The sequence below is a fragment of the Syngnathoides biaculeatus genome, chromosome 17, assembly GCF_019802595.1.
Source record: "Syngnathoides biaculeatus isolate LvHL_M chromosome 17, ASM1980259v1, whole genome shotgun sequence".
In the NCBI taxonomy this organism is placed as follows: Eukaryota; Metazoa; Chordata; class Actinopteri; order Syngnathiformes; family Syngnathidae; genus Syngnathoides; species Syngnathoides biaculeatus.
The window spans coordinates 16646218-16668285 of NC_084656.1; the positions used below are offsets into that span (position 1 = coordinate 16646218).

At 41.1% G+C, this 22068-nt stretch overlaps 1 protein-coding gene across 3 annotated transcripts in view; it reads left to right on the forward strand.

The window, feature by feature from the left end:
* Positions 1-8686: 8686 nt before the first annotated feature.
* si:dkey-112m2.1 (transmembrane protein 132C) overlaps positions 8687-22068 on the forward strand; it is a 166657-nt gene continuing 153275 nt past the window's right edge. For all 3 annotated transcript variants that reach the window (XM_061801675.1, XM_061801676.1, XM_061801677.1), the window contains exons 1-2: positions 8687-8952; positions 9125-9362. In XM_061801675.1, coding sequence (XP_061657659.1) covers positions 9317-9362 — 46 coding nt within the window. In that variant the 5' untranslated portion in view covers positions 8687-8952; positions 9125-9316. The remainder of the gene's footprint in view (positions 8953-9124; positions 9363-22068) is intronic.

The window sequence follows — 22068 nt, forward strand, 5'->3', positions numbered from 1 at the left end:
CCCAATTCAAAATTTATAGAGAAACACCACGTTGATTAATACCTCATCTGCTCTTTGCTCTGAGTGTTTTAGGATTGCTTCCACATCACCTCATGCTGCGTTATGATAAACGGCTCAAAGAGGGATGAGCTGTTCGGGTGCGTCATAATACTGTTGTGTCCGGACAAGCTACTTAGCAAACATCACCCATGGAGACAGACATGCTACATTTCATTACATTTGCACAGTATGCTTCATTCACATCTCAAGGAGATGAGACATTCTTTAGAGGACAACAGTATTAAGATTATTAAGTGTAGTAAAAAAAATCTAGGTCGAATAAACATCTTTAAATATCATCCTACAACTACTAGTACTATATGTCCTGACAAGACTAGTAGTCTTTTTCATACAAACATTAACTGTAATGGTTCGTCCGGTTTGTTCTATTTTACATAATTGTACAAAGACCACAAAATTGCATAAACCGAGTGCCCCCTGTGCATTGTTTTGTTGAGGATGTGGATGAAACTAATTTTTTCACGTTTTTTTAACAAGTAACTATAAGATTTTGGCCATCAATAAAAAATCATCTCTTCTCACTTCCAGCATTTTGGTTTCTAGCTTGAGTTTACTGCCACAAGTCAGCAATATTTGTAGAGCGGTTGTGTATGCCGAGGAAAAGCTCATTAAATTTTTGATAAGTGTATTGATAATACAGTAGTGTGGTCACAGCAATAGATTTTCATAGTTTTACCCACAATGGGGCTATTCACAATGTCCATAATTGACATTGCTGTCATCCATCATCCTCAATAAACCCCAAAACTAAACAATTGGACAACAAATATTTTCATTTCTTTATTGAAAGCATTCCCTGCCAACCTTTGTACAGCATTTTGACTGATCTTTCACAGAGACTTACAGCCTAATCTTTATCTTTGACTCAAAACTGTGCTGATCTCAAATCCTAAGCGATGCAGTGCCGCCATCTAAAATGTCATTACCATGGTTTATAAACATGAATTTCACAGAAAAGTTGGTGACCCTCTCCTAGTGAAAAACAATCTTGATGAATATATTCATCTTGTGGGAGTAAACAGTTGTATTCTTTGATGTTGAAGAATATAAAAATATACGACCGTGAATAAGTCAAGTGTAGCCTTTGGTTTGTTTCGTTTGAAAGACTTTGGGTTAAGGGTTATAGTGCCGCCTGTTGCATTTGTTAACCTGAGATGGATTTTTATGTCGGCTGAGATTCTTTTTGGAAATATTAGCGTGAATGGAGACTTTTATGACTGAAGGGTGGGGAATGTTTTTTTTTCATTGCATAATTCACACCTTGGCCTCTAACGAGCCTTTTGTTTCCAGCCAGGTGAACAACTCTTCAATGACTTCATTGCTATGCAAGTCGGTCACTTCCCAGACACATTTCAGAGCAAAAGACGCACATGTGACCACTCTGGATTATTGATGGCTCTCCGCTGGACAAGTAGAACTGGCAAAAACGTTTTGGATATATTAAGTAAAATGACTTTAAGTACAAAGAAATCCAGTTGTGTACGACTGGCTTACTATGACCTTAATGGCAGAGAATCCACGCAGGCCATTAAGATGTTATGTGACTCACTGCGACATGATGTCAGGTCATATAACATGTCCATAACCGATGGCTTGTACAGAGGAAACAGCACGTTCATATGTCGAGAGAGGGCGACTGTTGTACTTTTTGTGTGGGTAAAAGAACTTGAATTTGATGACATTTTCATTGGAAAAGCCATACATCCATTTTCTTAGCCGCTTATCCTCACAAGGGTTGCGGAGAGTGCTGGAGCCTATCTCAGCTGTCATCGGTACACCATGAACTGGTTGCCAGCCAATCGCAGGGCACATGGAGACAAAACAGCTGCACTCATAATCACACCTAGAGGCAATTTAGAGTGTCCAATTAATGTTGTATGTTTTTAGGATGTGGGAGAAAACCAGGGTGCCCGGAGAAAACCCACGCAGGCACAGGGAGAACATGCAAACTCCACACAGGCGGGTCCTTTGATTACAGGTGTTGTAAAGTGAATTCAGAGTTTTGTTTCTAAGCACATTATACATGTAGAAACGTGTAAAATAAATGTTGAAATGATGTGGAAAGAGTGAGAACTATGAAGATTTGAATTCTGGAGATGTAGTATGAAATTGTTTTTCAGCATTTTAGTTTTTCAGGTTTTAAACGTAGCCCAGCGATCCTGCAATTTGAGCATCTTCGTTTGTGAAATTATGACATGCGGTTACACTTTGAAAATGAATCTTCTCTTCGAAAAGTCCGTTGGCGTCACCACTTTAGAGTGCCTCGTTGTCAGCTGTGAGTACATGCTTGTCAAGGAGAGCAGGCAGAAGTCCAAGGGGGAAAAACAAAAATCAAATGTGACTTGACCTATGTGTGGCTGCTATAGATTGCCTCGTTGTTGTGGCGTGGAACAGCTCCGCAGTGAGCCGGTGGGAAATATTTTAGCCACCAAATGCTTTAAACTGGTACATTTTCGCACCTCAAGAATGTAGGAATGTGTACTGTAGATCTAAAAAAGATGCCAGACGAAGTAGCCTCCATTTTTTTTTCACCTCGTAGCCGAGGTATTTGACTGACAATCGACAGCTGAGAGGAACACGGTTCAGTGCGTTGAGCGAACACGCCCACAGTGATTGACAGCTCTTTTTTTCACAATTTTAAAGCCTCTCGTTATGTACCTTAATTTTGTCAGAGTTGTTATCCACTCCCATTTGTGCTGTGTCGTTTCTTTTTGACTTTACAAGGACGAGCGGGAACATCGGGCTACGGACTGTGAGACTGACAGACGGATTTCTGCGGGATCTCAAGTAATACGGTCACTGTTTTGAATTGCTGTGGTGTTTCTTTTGCAGGACGTCTGCACGGTTAATCCATTCAGATCTCATGAGGAGATCGCTCAACGCGTGGGAGAGCAACCAGTTGCGGTGTCACGAGCATCTGGGTGTGGTGATCCAATGTTCAAACATCTGCAAGGAACAGACTTCAGGATACCCAAAACAAGACGTTCAGGGAAGCTGAGGTCAAAGGCCAACAGGTGCGTGCGTTTCTTTATTATTAATTATTTGTGCACGGATCTGCCGCTACCTTTGCATTTCCAACAATTTCAACTCTTCTCTTAAAAGAGTGCCCATAAGACTTCCAGTGCCATTGGGGATGTTTCATCCAAAGCGTGAGTTCAGAGGTCACTAATGGCCGGCTCAAAATGCCCTTTGTAAGTTCATCCCCAAATTTTTTTCGATGGGCTTGGGGCTCAACTTCCTCCTTGCAAAACTTTTCCGCGCGTTAGTTTTTGACCTTTTTTTTTGTGTGTGTACTGGGGCCCAGTTAATCTGAAACAGAAAAGGGGCGTCGCCTTCTTTCTGGAAGCAAAATTGCCCTTTAACGGTAGGATGAAGAGGCTGCACAGTAGTAATGGTTAGATTGGATAAGATAACGTTTATTAGTCCTACAATGGGAACATTTCTTATCTTAATATTACACATTGTCCATTACCAAAAAAATACGCACCCACCTACCTTTTCTGCAGTGTACGTACAGCACGTTTTCAGCATTAGGATTTTGCATACAAGTATTATATTTCTACTTTTTTCTACAGCCCAGCAGGGCTGCAATGCTTAAATATTTATGTAAGAATGGAGCAAATTCTTTATGTTGTCTGATTAATTGGTTGAGACAAGAAACACTTTTGAGTATTAACCCTGTTCTAAAATCACCATCATCAACCATCATCTCTCATAACCTTGCCAGTGTTAGATGATGAATATATTAAGAAGTGGACAAGAATTGTGATTGCAGAAGCCCGTGTGAACGTGTGATATTTTTAATGCAGCTAATGTTCTCCACTCTATGTCAGTATATCAAAGATCAACAGTCATAATTCATATTTTACACGGACTCCTCCGCTTGACTCCCGTTTCCTCGAGTGACGTCCTCCGAGAGGGGAATTTTAAATCCGATGCACATTTGATATCTCATTCTCCTTGTATTGAGCTGGTGGAGCCGAGTGTTGCAAGTTTGAGGGGCAGGGGGGAAGGGAGACCCTTTCTCCCCCACCGTCCGCTGGGTCACTGTGCTTCTTTTGATAACCTTTAACCGCTGTTTAGCACATCCGTTGCAATGCCTCAGCGGCTGGGCTGCTGACTATCACAATGCTTGGGAAAGCCTTTTAATTAATATTGTAATAGTCCGCACTGCGGTATTAGCTACCACATAGTAAAAGACTTGATAATGTATTACACGCTGTTTGGATGTTTTACATGTAGAAACTGGTTGCAAGGGTGGTGTAGCGGTACATGCTGAAGGGCATTTGGTGTACAAATGATGTTGATGGTACAAGTCATATACAAGTGAGTCACCGCGTACACCTTGAATTGGACAAGCCGAAAGACCCAACGACAACATACACAATTGTGTATAGTGTTGTCTTCGTTACATGCACCATGATTCCATTTACAAACTGTGTACACATAAGATCTGGAGCTTGGGGAAATGGACGGATTAGCAGTAAGACTGCACAATATTGGGGGTGAGAGGGGTAGTCAGCAAGCTTTGTCTGCATATTTTTTTTTTTAGAGCTCGTGCACATGACGTCACCATTTTCACGGCGCCATATTGCCGGTCAAACAGAGCTGCTCGACATTGAACCAGAGGAGAACATTTACAATACCCGAGACCTGTTGTGCTCTGGGTTGTCGCAACAGATGAGACAGATATTCAAAGAGATCATTCTATGGGATACCTTCTGAAAAGACCAGAAAATATAGATGGATTTCAGCAATTAATGATGGATGGTGACCAACGAAATACACACACGCCTGTGTAGCGATCACTTCATTTCAGGTAAGAATTATTCTTCTCAATCTCAAATTACCAAAAAGTATTTATAATGCCAAGTTATCTTATTTGAGAACAATGCGTGTTAAAAAAAAAAAACTGTCGCAGAGGTTTACGGCGGTTAACTGTGGCCGCAATCGCTTCCATGTATGTTCCGTGGAGACGACTCCATCTTCTTCTTTTTTTGAATCATAGTTAATGAATGCGAGTTTGTGTAAAACCAGGGGTCATTTATTTAAATATTGGCCTTTGTATTGAATACTACCAGAAAAGATTGATGGATTCCGGCAAAGGTTAACGTGTGGCTGAAAACGCTTCCGCGTTCACAAGTCGTCAAAACCGTCACTATGTGGGATTTATTCCTGAGGAGAACAGATCCAGCAACAAAGTATTCGTATGCGTCCAGACTTTTATACGCTTTCATACTTTTCCGTGTAAATCTCGACGTCTTTCTCACCAGATCCATGTGCATATCCAGTTGTCCAAGACAAGCCGAAGCGAATTAACGGTCCGATTTCTTATCGGCGAAAACATCGATTTCGCCATTAAATGTGGGTCCTCTATGCAGAGTTTATCAAATTTTTCCACGTACTATCATTTTTTTTCACCTTCTAAATGTCTGACGGTATCGGACAAAACTCTGGGCGTCGTGCCACAAGACATATTTCCGTGTCGTCTCCAACCGACTTAGCATTAAGCAAGGCTTTGCTTGACCGACACTTCGACCAGTGACGTGATTTGATGACGTAGGTGCACGAGCTCTATAGTCACGTTGCTGTGTGCGAGTTGTGTTCAGGGACACTGCGTGAATAGAAGTGAATGTGTTCCTTTGCAAGACAACACATAATTGTACAAGAATTGACTGAGGAAAATTATGATTTGGATGACAATGCTCAAGTTAAAACAGTAGGATCGCAGTGTGATGATATGGAATTTAGGGTTTTGTAAGAAAAGAATGTATAAATTATTTGGTTAATGTTGTAACATGTTGCAGCAGCGAAGAATGCAACGTTAGCAATGTCCTTTCTCCAGCCTTCCTGTTACACTGTGTTGCGTACCCCTCTCACCCCCAATATTGTGCAGTCTTACTGCTAATCCGTCCATTTCCCCAAGCTCCAGATCTTATGTGTACACAGTTTGTAAATGGAATCATGGTGCATGTAACGAAGAATTTTGTTTCTGACTGTAATAATTGGGATTACTGCATGGGGTTTGTGTGGGTTTACTCAGGTTTTTTTTCCCAAAATCGCACAAAAGGCATGTTTTTACAACGGACAATGTTTTTATTACGTTACAATATGCTTTAGTAACTTGTTGGATGTGCTTGTAAGAGTAGTTTTGATCCAAGATACTTTTTACACTTATGTGAGTGTTGAAATGAAATGAAAAAAAAAACAGTTTTTTAGTTTGATAAAGCTACATTTTCTTTGTCACACTTTTTTGCATCAACAGGTTTTTATTAATTTTAAGGTTTGTCAGAGCCGTGTGTCACATGACTCTCTTTTCCCCCAATCCAATATGAGCACTGGTGACGTTTGACTCCATTTGACCAAGCTCACCAAGCCAAACTGTCACATAACTCCAATCAGAAGCAAAGCTTTCTCCAATAATAGTCATTATTTTATGTAAAATAGGGGGGGAAAATCTATATTTACCTTACAGATAGGCTTCACCTCACCCACGACCCTGTATAAAAAAATGGATGGCCAGACTATATAAAAAAAAAACAAGGGCAGCTACAGAATGTCATGCTCTGTCATCTGTCTCTGCCTAAAGTTTCCAGCCTCCAAGAACCCCACTTGGAACTTGAGAAACAGATAAGAGGATGTCTCGGTGCACATTTGCCAAAAAAATGTAAACGCTCCGTGGAATGAAAGTGGCAGGTCAAGCAACCACAGCACGTGAATGCAAATTAGAGTTCGACAGACCCCATTTGAGGCCTTCCTCTTCCTCACTGTGGGATGGTCCACGTTCAAAAGGAGCAAGGACAACAAGCAATGTGTGCACAGCATTGAAGATAGTTCACTTCAATATGATCAAATTATAAACAATCATAATTAATTGTCATTGCCTGTTGAGCCTATTATGCTGCTATATGTTTGTTATTTTATCCCAAAAAGAAATTGTTACGCGGTGATATTACAGGGCAATATTGGAATTTACATATATTGCATATATTTTACATTTTTTTTTGTCTGTTTGACATTCATCCCATATTTATGTGACTCCTCGCAGGATTGGCAGTACAAAACGGATGACTGGATGAAAAGGGACAGCGATGCCGCCAACAGATGTGATGTGACTTAGTAACATTATGCTGACACCACTGATCCAAACACACGAAAAAAGACTGGATCGCGCGTACACATCGAGCTGTATGTCGATTGTCGATTGGTTGAAGCTAGTTGGCCGCCATCTTGGTACTCCCAAAATGTGTGGAGAACATGGGGAACAGGTTGGATTATGGTGGGGTTTTTACTCAAAGTTCGGCATGTAGAATTATAAGTGGTCATGCGAGCTTGACATTTTTTCAGTTCTGGTAACATGAAAGATTTTTAATTCGACTTGGCAAGCCAAAAAAGGCAAACCCTTGCTGAAGACAGGGAAATACGGTGACCCTGGAGGGTCTAAAAGGTTACAAACAATGTAACCCTGCACTGGTGGAAAAGACTGCAAGAGAGCGACTGATGCCTGACTTTCCCCAGGGACTGGGAAAAAACATGGGAGTTACGATGTTGTGTTGTTGTTGTTGTGTGCGTGTATGTCTTCTATGTCCACTATGAGGTCACTGTGGAGCATTTCAGCTTTCATGACATAAATATCATTGATGCTCCCACTTTTCCAATACTCCAATTTGAAAATACTTTTGTAGGGCCACTTCCTCTCAGTGTACAACAAGGGCATTTTGTATCTTACTATAACAGTAATTGTCTTTGCATGGTATGGTACTTTTATCTCTTCTGGTCCCAGACACATTATTCACCTTCTTGTGAACACGCTTTGTGAGTCATCTTCTCAAAAATGTGAAAACTGACAATATCACAGGTACAGCCAAAGCCACCTTTGCACGGCGTCAGAAATGACTCATTACAAACAAACAATATGCTATCTCTCTCTTTCTTTTTCTCCCTCCCTCTCTCTTTTTTTGTCCTACCGCTCAGAAAGCAAACTCGTGGAGTTTCAATCATGAGTCATTGGAGCAAACAGAGGACAGCTGCTTGGGGTCCAAGCTTGCCTCTAGGGGGCACTGTTGCTTCTCATTATACCCCGACTGGCCCGACCAGTTGCAGCACTCTCCCATAATGACACTAATGATTCATCCAGTTATGGGATTGTTATTATTATATTACCCCCCCCCCACACACACACACACACTCGTCCCTCGAGTCATTGTCTTCTTTTCAACGCAGAGTGTGGTCAGTTATGATGCTGTGTAAAATAATCAGTATTATTCTAGATAGAAGACTGGAGAGAGAAAAAAAATCAATAACATGGAGTGTGATGTGTCGGGGTTTAAGCAAACAATATTAATTTAAAAAAAAAAAACAGTGATGTCCAAACCATTTCTGGAAGCAATCAAGAGCACCCATATGCAGTTGAAGCATAATTACTTTACACTCATTTGGATTAATAAGTAAACACTTTAAAGAATATCAGACCTTTTTAAATATATGTTTTATATCAAATATAATAACGATTTAAATGGAAACATGGCCGATTGGCGATATTAGCCACGAATTAAATGGTCCGGTGACGTGAGATCCAATTTGCCAATCGGAGCCTGGAATGCGTTCAAGCCCTCTATTTTTTTTTTTTTTTTTTTTTTGGTGTGCAGCCGCACTCTCTTTCCAATCCAGCGCCACAGGGTGCAGGGAGGATCCGAGCACGAATTGTTTGTTCCCCGCGTGGAAAGTTGACGGACTTTCCTCCACATCTCCTGCATTGTTTCGAAGCGAGTGGGGATGACATATTTCATGGAATGTTGAAGACTTTTGTGTGTGTGTGGAAACTTAGTGGATGAGTTCTAATTTTACGACAAGTGACAGGAACGAGTCGACGTACACGATCTGCACAGCGAGGTAAATAACAACACGACATGGTGCGTTTTTTACGCACAGCCGAAACACCCAAACACGTGCTTTAGCATCGTCACTTCTCTCTAAATATAACTACAACAGCCAGCTAAATAAATGATCGCGCGTGTGATAAACGAGCGTACTGAGCGCGCGTGGGTTTCTGTTTCCACTCCAGGTGGCGGGGGACGCCAAAATGTCACTTCCATCCTCTCGTGTGGCATGGCAAAGCGACTAGATCCGCTCGCTTTCAAATGGAGACCAGCTCCGGGTGAGGATAAATTGCGTGCCGAGTAAGCGAGGCTCTGGTCGCCTTTGGGATCGATCGTGCGGCTCTTTCCGAGTGAGAGACGAGAGCAAGCCGAAAGACATGGAGCCGCTTCGGTGCGTGGGACTCGCGGCACTTTTGTGCACAGGTAAGAAAGCTCAGCCACATGGGCCAACCATGCGTGCACATCGCCTGGCCCGATAAACATAAAGTGGGGAGATACTGCGTTCACCATATAGCCACGTCGTCACGGAATCGTGCACGCCATCTAACTTTTATGGAGTCTTGCGAGTCGGCGGGGAACAAATCTTGAAATGCAAATGATTCTCTTTCAGCCAAGCGGACATAGATAATTTATGAGCTTCGTAATTAGCTTTAAGCTGTTGTGGCAGAATACAAAATGACTTGTAATATTAACATGAATGCGCTGTGACAGTTGCCTGGAGTGAGTGCGTGTGCGTGCGTGTGTGTGTGTCTGTGTGCGTGTGTGCGTGCGTTAATAAAATGTGATGCAGGGTGCTGCAGTTCAGCAGGCTGTAACACAAGCCATGCAAAGAAACATGATCCACTATTATCCTATATAATATACATTTGAGTATATGTCTCTTTGTGTTTTGATTGTGCACCTTTTTTTTGTGGGAGGAAGGGTGACTGAGGGGTTTTCTATACGACATGGGTATTAAAACATCTATGTGAGCTTTAAAAAAATGTACATTTTCAGGCTGCTGAGTGCGTGCAGCGGGTTTTTTAAAGACTCATACGTGTCGTTTTCTTCAGTAAAACACTTAGTTGTGAGATCAAGAAGACAGTGGATGCCACCTATTCTGTTTGCCACCGTGGGTGAGTTGGAGCAGATCCCAGCTGAATTTGGGCGAGAGGTGGGGTTGAAATCTGTTTTATACAATGGCATAAAAAGAAGAAGCACGTCTTTTTGGCATGTAGTAACCATAGAAGAAAAAGACGTGCTGCAGGAAAACACCCAATTAAACCCGGAAAGCTGCGACAGGACTTCTGGTCCCACTCGTGATCAAAATGGATAGACAGTTTATTGGCCACTAAAACGCCTTTACAAGCTTCACAGTTGTCTGCTATTAGCCCGCTAGCCTGATGACACAATTCCCAGAGGGGCTCTGGCCGTGGCCAAGAACTAATCCAGCACACTTCAGCATTCGGTTGTCGAACAAATGTTTTGTGCCTGATCCTCACAACTGTCTCCAAGACGAGGGATGGCGAGTTTTTTTTTTTTTTGGTTGACGGTTGAGTGTGTAAGAGATGCAGACGCTGGCTGAACAATCTTGGCTGCAGCCGAGCTAAATCTTTGACGCCAAGAAGATTTGCTCTCTGTTGTGAAACTGAATGTAGATGACAACAAACTTGTCAAATCTGGAATGTTTAATGAAATGCTGCTAAAACAAGCACTGTTTATATTGACAGTAAATGGATGGCGGCCTTGTAAATAACATCCCGTCTTTCCCATTTTGGAAAATATTGAGAAACAATGAAATAGCATCCTCACCACCTCATAAAAAAGAACACTTGTCGATCTCTGTTTGAGTTGTTTTTTTTTTTTTTCAACTAAAGCATGCATCACTTAAAAATATGCATTTGGATGAATCACTCCCATCATAAAAATGTACAGAAATAACTAACTGAGGTCTTATGAGAGTGGTCTGCTACTTACAGTGTGTGTCGTAGTTAAATGATTTTGTTGTTGTATTATCCACTACAAGTTATTCGATAAAATCAGTCTTTTTTTTTTTTATCACATATAGTCTAATTTCATGTTCCTATTAAACATTTTGCATTTGTCCACTCTGTCATTATGGGGTGAATGTCCCTTTAAGAAACCTGTCATTTACAGTTATCAGGACTCTTTCTTCACTTTAGTCTGAACTGTGAATACAGTGATGCCTCGGTTCTTGACCACAGTCCGTTCGAGAAGGGATTTGTTTGAAAACCGAATCGAAGTTTCCCATTACAATGAATGGAAAAAGAAATAATGCGTTCCAAGCCTAAAAAATTAGGCTTTTTAAAGCATTTTTTTTTTAGCTTTTCCTGATAATAAACTGCATAGTAGAAATGCATGTATAGTTTGAATACTTTATATGATAAAATAAATGAAGAAATATATTTATTTTTTGCTTCAAATGTATGCTTTAATATTAGAGTACGCTAGGCTGTGAGTGCATTGCCGTATCTGTAGTGACTCGGCCCTCTGCCTTGTAAACTTCTTTTTTTTTTAATTAACAAAAGTGCAGAATAACTTTAAACAAGCAACTTGCCTTCTTTGGAGCCATGATTGGGGTTTACTATGGTAGTCCTCAATGAGAAGAAAAACAGTCACTACTGGGACATGTCTGTACAGAGGCTGCATTATACGCAATAACAATCTAATGTGGATCCAGAATTTTCATTTACATAGAAAAGATGAAACAAAAGTGAGTTTCCACAATACTTTCAGTCATTTGCAAGACAATCAACCCCACTGATAAGGATGTGTACGAAGCTGTACAATTTGGTGGTGATCCAAATTAAGATTGTTTCTCCAAACTGTCAATTTCTTTGACCCATCTTTGTCTCGATTGAATCATTAACCTGAGTCGATTTAATTTCCTGTTTCATTTGAGTCTTTGGATCTTCCATTTATTGCCCGTTATTGTCACGTTTTGTCATTGTTGTATTGGACTGGAGTCACCTTGGAGACATGAAATTCTTTGAGGTCCGGCACCAGAGATTTATTTATTTATTTATTTTTCCTGCCAGAACTCGGGTCACTTCAAATGTGGTCCACTTTGATTGGGTGATTGATTGCAATAGCGTCAAATTGTTTTGTTAAACAAGCTCTATGATCGATTCATGCAGTGTCACCAACAATTGAAGAGTCTCTGGTGAAACACAATGTCGTTGTCCATCACATGTTCTCGTGCAATCTCACATCTTTGACCTCTACTAATGATGTTTTCATAAACCCCATATAAAATATAGATATATTGTGAAAGGTATTTTTAAGTACCTACACTTTATAATGTATAGCTTGATATGCGTTAAATCCAGATGGGCTGGCAGAATTGTACATTATTGTAAATTTTGTACTATGAGTCCTTGCTAAAATTGTTGTCATCCCTAATATTCTAGAACTGATGCTCTAACATGGTTGTAGGCCAAATATTGATCGAAAATACCATTAAGTAATGGCATGTATATAGTGAAGTGTTGAGAATGAAGGCAGGGGGAGATAAAAACACCTCACAATGTTCTAACCCTGCAATCAGATGCCAAATTGTGGGTTTCTTCAGGAGATGTGTATATATTGTACACTGATGGCTGACTTGTGGAGAGGATACTTGCAGCCATGCTGTCATACAAGCCAACGGATAATTTGCCATACTGTCAGCTGTCATATGGGAAGGTATATGAAAGTCTGGCGGCTGGCCACTTCTTTGCTGCACGGGGAGGGAAGCATGATTTGCGTCAACATTTTTGGATGGTCAAAAGACCTGAAATACTTTCCTGCTCTTCTGATTGCTGCATAGTTTTGATTACTTGTTGACTGCATTTGTTGAAAGGTCATTGTACGGAATCGGAATACTACTACCTTGGCTGTGGTTTTGTGATGTATCTTTTGGTGTCGTGTAAACAATTATGCTAAAAAAAAAAAAAAAGAACGTTGATGAGATCAAACCTGCAAATTCCACACGAACAATATCCATTGTTTTTAAGTCAATATCGTCACGTAACATAAGCTATGATGAAAGTTCCTTAATGGATCTTTCCGATGGCGATCTTAAGCTCCGCCCCCTTAGCCATGTCCTTCAAGCTTCCGAAATGGCGACTGAATGGAGCATGTTTGAAGTCAATTCTCTACCGCGTATTCCAGACAATATTGCGATATGTTTTTTGCCAAATATGTTAGAATTGTCAAAGATGAGTTCTACAGAGTGGTCTCATGCAAGGATATGTACACGGAATTAAGATTTTGTACCGAGCAGGACGTAATGTCAGAGTTACAGCGAAATGTTGGCGATCGATGCAAAAAAAGTTTGACGCCTCACAAACTTCATGTTAAAATCCAGCAGGATAAAAAAGTGGAATCATACTTGCTCATGTAAAGCAGGGTGAGTACTTTTAACTTGAAAAGATCACGAGTAATATCATTGTAGTCTTTATAAGTGAGTGGGTGTATTCATTTCACTTGGCTCGTAATGGAACTCTGTGCTCTGTCTTAAAAGTCTGATGTGATACAAATGGGCAAAGAGACATTTCTCTTGCATGACATGGCGCATTTAAGTATCACTAACCCGACTCTTCGGCATAAAACATTACACACTTCATTCAGCAGGTCAGTGATACACAAACAAAGTGAAAGTTGTTCTCCTGCAATGTATAATGCCCTGATAATAATGAAAGCAAACTCAGAGAAGATACTTCTCCCTCACTTACCTGCGAACACACGGCCTTGTTTGTTGATATTGTTCAGCTTTAGTTGTACGTGCGGTCTTCCGCAAGCTTTAATCCATCGTAGAGACTTCGTCAACTGTGTTTTAGGCTTTGGAAAATGAATCAACCGGGCCCCTTGCAACCTAGCAGGATATCTTTCGTCAGAATTGCACGTTCCCCAAGCGCATCTGAGCACCATTTTCTTCGTAACATTAACATTCCCAAGTGCAAGCTGCTGACGACCAGTATTGCTTGTGGGACAACATGGCGGCATGGGCGTGTTAAGACAATGCGGCTATCTGATTGGCTATTATTGTACGAGTGATTGACAGGTCCGAAAGGTCCATTGCATTTGAGCCAGGGGGTGGTTCCCGACCTCATCCAGCAGGGGGTGCTGTTCTTATTTATTTTCAATGCAATGGACCCCAGAAGTGGCAACTCTGACAGTCACTTTTAGCAAAGTTTGAATGTCTATATATTTTGCAGTACCTCTGATGGAGAAAACAATGAATCCATAATGTTAAAAAGTCTTTCAATAAGTTTAAATGTGTGTTCAAGAGAAAAAAAAAAAAGGACTTCAGACATATGGTTAAGGAGCATATCCCTGGGATGAGTGTGGGTTCACAATATTTGTATTTACGTTATTTTTGGTATACACTGTACTGTCGTTTTCCTTGAATGCGGCCTACTCAAGTGGTCAGTTGGGTGACTGCTTCATCTCCTCTTTCTCTTCTATTGAAAATGAATGTGGCTTTTTTTCCACCTTAGTCTTAATTTAAAACCAGACAAGATGAGACAAAAACAATCGTGCTAAGATCGACCCAGCGAGGGTATTCATGCAACACCTGACTAGTTCTCCCCAGCATAATAACAGCAGGCCATTTATGTTTGATGGGTCGTTCTTGAATTAAAAGGCTTTAATGAGGCCCAATTAACACATTTCCAATGAGCCCCAAGTCAAATCAACCTTGCATAATGAAGCTCACTTTGCTTTCTTTTATTGAGCCGTACATTAAGAATTTTGTCTGTTCAGCTTTGTTTCTCGCTAATATGCTTTGGTTGGATTCACACTTGCAGTTCACTGCCCTGCCCTTCTTTGCTTTGATTCATTCAGAATGAGATGTTTATTTATTTGATTTTCAGTCGGCATTATTACACATACTTTTTTTTTTTTTTTTCCTTAAGGCTGGAGTGGATTTTGGTGGATTATGCTTATTCCAAGCCGCTTCGCACGGGTTAGCTCAGTGGGAGACTGACGAAAGAGGTGGAAAGGCAGAGATTTGAAACAAATGATCATATGCCAACATTACAGCTGTGAAATATAAACCCCGGAGGTTAAAGTCTTGGGGGATATTACTTGAACAACTCCTTGACTTGAAGGAGGTGGTTGACTATTGTAGCTAAAAGCTTGAAGTAAAAGTATTGTGAGCAGTTCCAAAAAAAAATCAGTTCCTCTCAGTCTTTCTTGTTTGGTTGAGATGTGGATGTTCTGCCAAGGTTTCAGTAAAAGTCCTGAAGCCCAAGCTAACACGTCAACATGAGGCTACGGGAGTGTGTTTACCATTTGTCTGTACATAACATGCACCCATCCATTTTTTTTAATACTGTTAATCAGAATCTGCATTAATGGCCAAGTGTGTAGAACACACAAGAATATTTTTTTCCCAGCAGTCAGTGCTGCCCTGGTACGACATACAGAACCGAAAACAGAGAACAAGGAACAATCTAGCAGCAAGAACAAAACATTTCTGTTTATAGGAATTATTTCTTATAAGACGTGCAACATGTGAAATCTATATCGATATCAATTGTCCAAGGGAGCAGTTTAACTGATGAATCGTGCGGTCTACAAAATAAATAAAGTTAAATAAATAAATACATGTAAAAAATATATGCTACTCATACTTAGTGGACCAGCAGGGTGTGAGTGAGTGTCCTAACATGGCACAAGGCAGGAAAATAATAGCTTCGCTGATCAAATATTTAATGACTTAATTGCCAGAGGGAAAAACCTGTTCGAATGCCTGCTACTTGTGACTTTCATTTATCCGTTGCTGGGCTTTTTTGAGGATGGAGGTAATGTTCATCCCCCTCTTCAAGTCCTCTGAGACTGTAATTCCCAAGAACTTGAAGGGCTCTACGGTTGACACAAGGCAGTTGGGCAGCTGTTGTGAAGGACACATCCTGAAGTCCACAATTATCTACACAGTCTTTAGAGTGTTCAACGACAGGTTGTGTTGACCACACCAAAGCTCCAGTCTCACCACTTCCTGTCGATACGCAGACTCGTGGCCGTCTTCGATGAGGCCGGTGACCGTGGTGTCATCGGCGAATAATCATTTACACCTACTGTATGGAGCTCTCGTGCACGTGACGTCAACATTTCCACGGCGCCATATTGCCGGTCAAACAGAGCTGCTCGACATTGTGGGAGACATTGAACTGGAGGAGAATATTCACAATACCAAAGATGTGTTGTGCTGTTGGTTGTCACAACAGACAAGGCAGATATTCAAAGAGATCATTCTATGGAATACCAGTTGAAATGACCAGAAAATATCGATGGATTTCGGCAAGTAAAGGTCAATGTGTCGCCGAACACACTTCACAAGCCGTCAAAACTGTCACTATGTGGCATTTATTCCTGATGAGAACAGATCCAGCAACAAAGCATTTGCATGTGTCCAGACTTTTATACGCTTTCAAACTTTTCTGTGTAAATCTCGACGAGTTACTCGCCAGATACGTGTGTAGATTCAGTTGTCCAAGACAAGCGGAAGCGAATTAACAGTCCAATTTCTCATCGGCGAAAACATCGATTTCGGCATTAAATTTTCCTCTATGCTGAGTTTATCTAATTTTTCCACGTACCGTCTATTTTCACCTTCAAAATGTCTAACTGTATCGGACAAGACTCTGTGCGTCGTGCTACAAGACATATTTCCGTCTCGTCTCCAACCGACTTAGCGTTGAGCAATGCTTAGCTTGACCGGCAATATGGTGAGGTAAACAAAAGTCATGTGATCTTTCATGACGTAGGCGCACGATCTCTATCGGTAATTTAGTTGTCTTCGTTTATGCATACATGTTTTTTGGATTTGGGAGGAACCCACACAAGCGTGGGGAAAACATACAAAGGTAGTTAGTGAAATATGCCCAGAACTGAGCAGATTAAAAAATCTCAATGTAATGTCTTATTTTTAATGAATACATAATTTTTTTTATCATCCCTGTTAAGCGCAGCAAGGTAACTGAGGAACCTTTTTTTTTTTTTTTTTTTTTGCAATTTCCATCCTCCAGTGCAAGTGCAGTACCATGCAGTGATGGATGAAGGCTGGCCGGGCCCGTGTGTAGCAGTGTATTGTACATCAGGCTCCAGGGAGCAGCACGAGCAAATACTGCACCAGTGAGCCATATGTCAGATTAGATGGCTCGTAACACAGACAGCGCTCTAAAAACAACTAAATGTGGATCAGGAATATCTTGACATTAATTTGCAATACACGTGTTAAAAAAAAAAGCCTCTATGTGCAATGGTCCAAATAAAATGAGTGACATTAAAAATTTAAGCTACTCGGAGCTTTGAAATACATACTGTATGTTAACCATCTGTCAGAATTGAAGTCAATACTCTTATGATGAACTAACTTGCTATTTCACATTTTATGCACATCAAAAATGAAAAGAATAAATCTGGAAAATTCTAACATTCATAATCACGCAATTATAGACGCTACATTTCTTTGCATTCCTTGTAAATCGTAGGTCAGTGATCACCGGTAATAGCAGCTCCAAAATAGTTTTGTTTATTCAATCTGCTCTCAGACAAAATAAATGAATACACAAGTAGTGAAAATATAAATAAAAGTGATAACTGTTACAAGGGCGGAAGGGTGGATCAGCTGGTAAAGTGTTGGCATCACAGTTCTGAAGACCCGGGTTCAATCCCGGCCCCGCCTGTGTGAAGTTTGCATGTTCTCCCGTGGCTGCGTGGGTTTGCTCCGGGCACTCAGGTTTCCTCCCACATCCCGAAAACATGCAACATTAATCGGACACTCTAAATTGCCCCTAGGTGTGATTGTGAGTGCTGCTGTTTGTCTCTATGTGCCCTGCGATTGGCCGGCGGCCAGTTCGGGGTGTACCCCGCCTCCTGCCCGTTGACAGCTGGGATAGGCTCCAGCACTCCCCACGACCCTTGTGAGGATAAGCAGCAAAGTAAATGGATGAACTGTTACAAGCTTTCTCAATAAAGGTGGTCAAAAAAACATGCCTGATCAAATGCGAACGTCTGGTTGGGTGTATTTAATTTTTTTCCCCCACCGGACCAGAAAAGGTTCCCCATTATAGGAAGTCATTTGACGCATTGACGATAGAACCATTGATTAGTGCAGCCGAGGGACCTGATAAACATTGAATTACAATTTGGACATGGCCGTGTTAATTGAAGGGCATGTTGGAAATATACCAATATGGTTGTTTCATTCCGGGGAAAAACAATCCAATATCACGCATTGCATTCAACCTTTTCCATTAACCCGCTCCATTGTTGATGTTTTAATAAGTATTTTTTTTTCCCCCCCTTGTTTATGTTTTTCATCTGCCAAGAAAGCTCATGCTCATATTTTGACAGTTTTCTCATGCCCCCAGGGAAAGATCACGCTTATAATAATGAGTGGAGGGGGAGATAATCTTGTATATGTATGTGGAAAGGTAAACAGTCAAGTATAAAAGCTGGAGGGGTGGTGCATTCTCTGGGTGTTGGAGTTGGAACTGAATATTAAAAAATATCTGTACATTTAGAGCAACAATAATAATAATAAATAAGAATATGACTTCCACCCAAAGTTGTGTGCAGTAATTTGTGGGGAAAGTTATTTTGTGTTCCAAAACCTGTTTACGGAGTATAAAACCGCAGATGTCTTGGAGGGCTTTAATTAGCCATAGCCGATTACAGGCGCAGACAGTGCTAGTCACTTTATTGACCATCATCATAACAGCCAGAATAATCTTTATATATATTTTTTATTGCTTATATCCCCGCTCTATACTGTGTCCTGGAGTGCTTTGAAAGGCGCCTATAAACACAACATATTGTTATTGTGCCCCATGTGATTATGAGCAGAGATAATGACATTATTGTAATTTTTTTGTTGTTGTACAAAAGCCATTTCTGCACGAGAGCTCCCCCAAATGTTATAAACAGAAATCTATTTTTAAGCCCTCGTCTGAATACCCATCTATAGTGTGGTTCTCCAGTGCTTCACACAACTCTGAACGCTCACATTAGCGGTCATGCTAGTAGTAACAACACTAGAAATCTCTTGGTTGATTCTGGGGAGGGGAAAAAAAAAAATAACAGCCCAACTGAGCAAGTGTAGCCATGGCAACAACACAAACATTTTCTATTGCTATTACTTGCCTGTATCAGGAGGAGTGATTCTCAACCACTCCCCCATGACAGATTAGTGTGTGTTTGTAGTGTAAATCAACTCTGGTTGGAGCTCAAAATCATCCGGGATACGTTTTGCAGCTCACCGTAATGAGGAGGAGTGGTATTGAAAATTTTGGATGGATGGCGTTTCTTCGCCCTATTGTATCAGTGCTGTTTATACGAACGAGGCCAGTATGTGAAAAAGCAAGTGGACTTTTTACACATCCTGTAAAAAAGCTGTTGTCTCTCTGTCCCAAATTATTTTTTTCTTTTTGAGGTTATAAAACTCCAAGTATAAGTATATGCGAGCAATAGTATGGTTTCATCCCTCGAAAGAGTACCACAGATCATAATTTGCCTTGTGGATGCTCGTGGAAAAGTACAGAGAAGGTCAGAAAGAGCTACATTGTGTCTTTGTAGACCTAGAGAAAGCCTATGACAGAGTCCCAAGAGAGGAACTGTGGTACTACATGCGCAAGTCCGGTGTGGCGGAGAAATATGTTAGAATAGTACAGGACATGTATGTGGGCAGCAGAATAGAGGTGAGATGTGCTGTTGGAGTGTCAGAAGAATTTTAAGGTGGAGGTGGGATTGCATCAGGGATCCGCCCTGAGCCCCTTCCTGTTTGCAGATGATATTGTGATCTGCAGTGAGAGCAGGGAGCAGGTGGAGGAGCGATTAGAAAGATGGAGGCACGCACTTGAAAGGAGAGGAATGAAGATTAGCCGAAGTAAAACAGAATATATGTGCACGAATGAGAGGGGCGGTGGGGGAAGAGTGAGGCTCCAGAAATGAAGATGTTGAGGTTCTCGCTTGGTGTGAGCAGGTTGGATAGGATTAGAAATGAGCTCGTTAGAGGGACAGCCAAAGTTGGACATTTTGGGGACAAGGTTAGAGAAAGCAGAATTCGATGGTTTGGACATGTTCAGAGGCGAGAGAGTGAGTATATTGGTAGAAGGGTGCTGAGGATGGAGATGCCAGGCAAAAGAACGAGAGCAAGACCAAAGAAAAGGTTGATGGATGTGGTGAAGGAGGAGATGAAGACATCGGGTTTTAGTGAGGAAGATGCATGAGATGGGCTTAGATGGAGAAAGATGACCCCTAATCGGGACAAGCCAAAAGGAAAAGAAGAAGGTGATAAAACTCTAAAACTCAAACTGTGGTTTGTGTTATCTGGATATGTCCTGTATTTTCTCAAACAATTTGGCGATTTATTAAATGTATGAGTCGCATACACTGGTATTTTTTCTGCTCAGAAAGCGTCCAATTGACATTCTTTGAGTCATTTATTTCAGAAAGCTGACTTAGAGATGTGCAGGTGGATAAGTGCACTACAAAAAAAAAAAAAAATCTGCATTACACGGAATTCGCATTAAAAGAACCGTGATGTAACGAGGGATTACTGTATACCAAAACGTTCCTGGTGTATGGCAATCTGAGCAGATGTACCGCGACACGCACGGTCGCGGAACGCTGCATGTGCGCGCGTCATCCTTAAAACCTCTAATAGCCGCTCCCAACTGTAAACATAGTTACTCTGGGACGAGCACACAGACCAGTCTCTGCGGGCAAACATCTTCACAGACCTCCAACTGGGAAGGGATCGCACATCAGCGGGAGGTCTGGCCGCTATTAGCATAACGAACGTAACTCGCACGAGCGGGAGCTTGCCACACGTCCTGGAAATCAAATGGAAATTGTAATTATCCCACGCAATCAGAGGAAGGAAAAATGGTTAACACCGTCTTTTTTTCTGTTCAGAATAGAACAGAGGGACACGGGAACATTTATCTTACATCACCAAAGCGCAGGCCCTCGGATTTCATGAGTCTGTCACCGGGTGGCTTGACACTACATCACATTTAGGTACCTCCACATTTTTTTATTTTATTTTATTCTGCTGTGTGAGTAAATGGGGTATCTACCAAAGAAGACCAAATCTAGTAGTGATGGGAGACTTTTGTCGCTTTTATGAGCAAGAAGCTATTGCCTTGTACTGTTTGGTCAATCCGGAGAACATGATTGATTCCGTCAACAATAGCCCCGGTGGACTTTGCTCTCATAAAATTTGTTCCTGCACCTGTGAATCTCCACAGCCGTAACAACTTTTTTTTTTTTTTTTTTTTTTCATCTGTCGTGTGTTTACTGTTTACCAGTCCATCAAACGGTGTGAAATTCCGTCTTTCGAGTTGGGTTAGGTTCGTCCCTTTAGAAATGAATGGAAACCGAGAATAATCCATTCCGAGGTCAAACCTGTGTATGGATTTCCAAGTTACAACTTCCCATTCTTAACTATCATATGAATGTTTTTAAAAAAAAAAAAAAAAGTAAAATTGATGGTTTTACTTTGATCCTGTCTCGCTTTTGAAAATTCAGTTTTATTATCGTTGGCTTTGTCGTATTGTAGTCAGGAGCCAGGTTCCACATTCAGTTGTCAAATATTTTCTTTTCTGCCTCCCATTACTGGTACCACTGGACCGGTACTGACCCATTTTTTTTTTTTTAAACAAATTCTTGTGGTCACTGATGGTGTAGTGCAGGGGTCACCAACCTTTTTAGGCTGAGGGCTACATCGTGAGCAGCGACCAGATGAAGAGTGTACATGACCTGTTAGAGGCAAGTGTCCAAAAATAAAACTCCTTATACCTTAGACATTTATAAATGTTTTATATTATGACATTGTTTTTAAAATTTTCATAGTAAGAAAGTCAGATTCAAAAGTTAAAGCACAAATAAAACTAATAATTGTAGCAATTTGTAACCTGTGCAATTTTTAGAACATGCCTCGCAGGCGCCTTAAGTGGTCCTCGTAGGCAACCGTTCCACCGCGGGCACCACGTTGGTCACCCCTGGTGTAGTGGTACACACGGATGCCTTTGGCGCGGGCAGTTTGGGATCGATTCCCGCTCAGTGATGGTGTAGATATCTGCCCTCGCGACTGACTGGCGACCAGTTCAGGGTGTCGTCTGCCTTTTGCCTGAAGCTT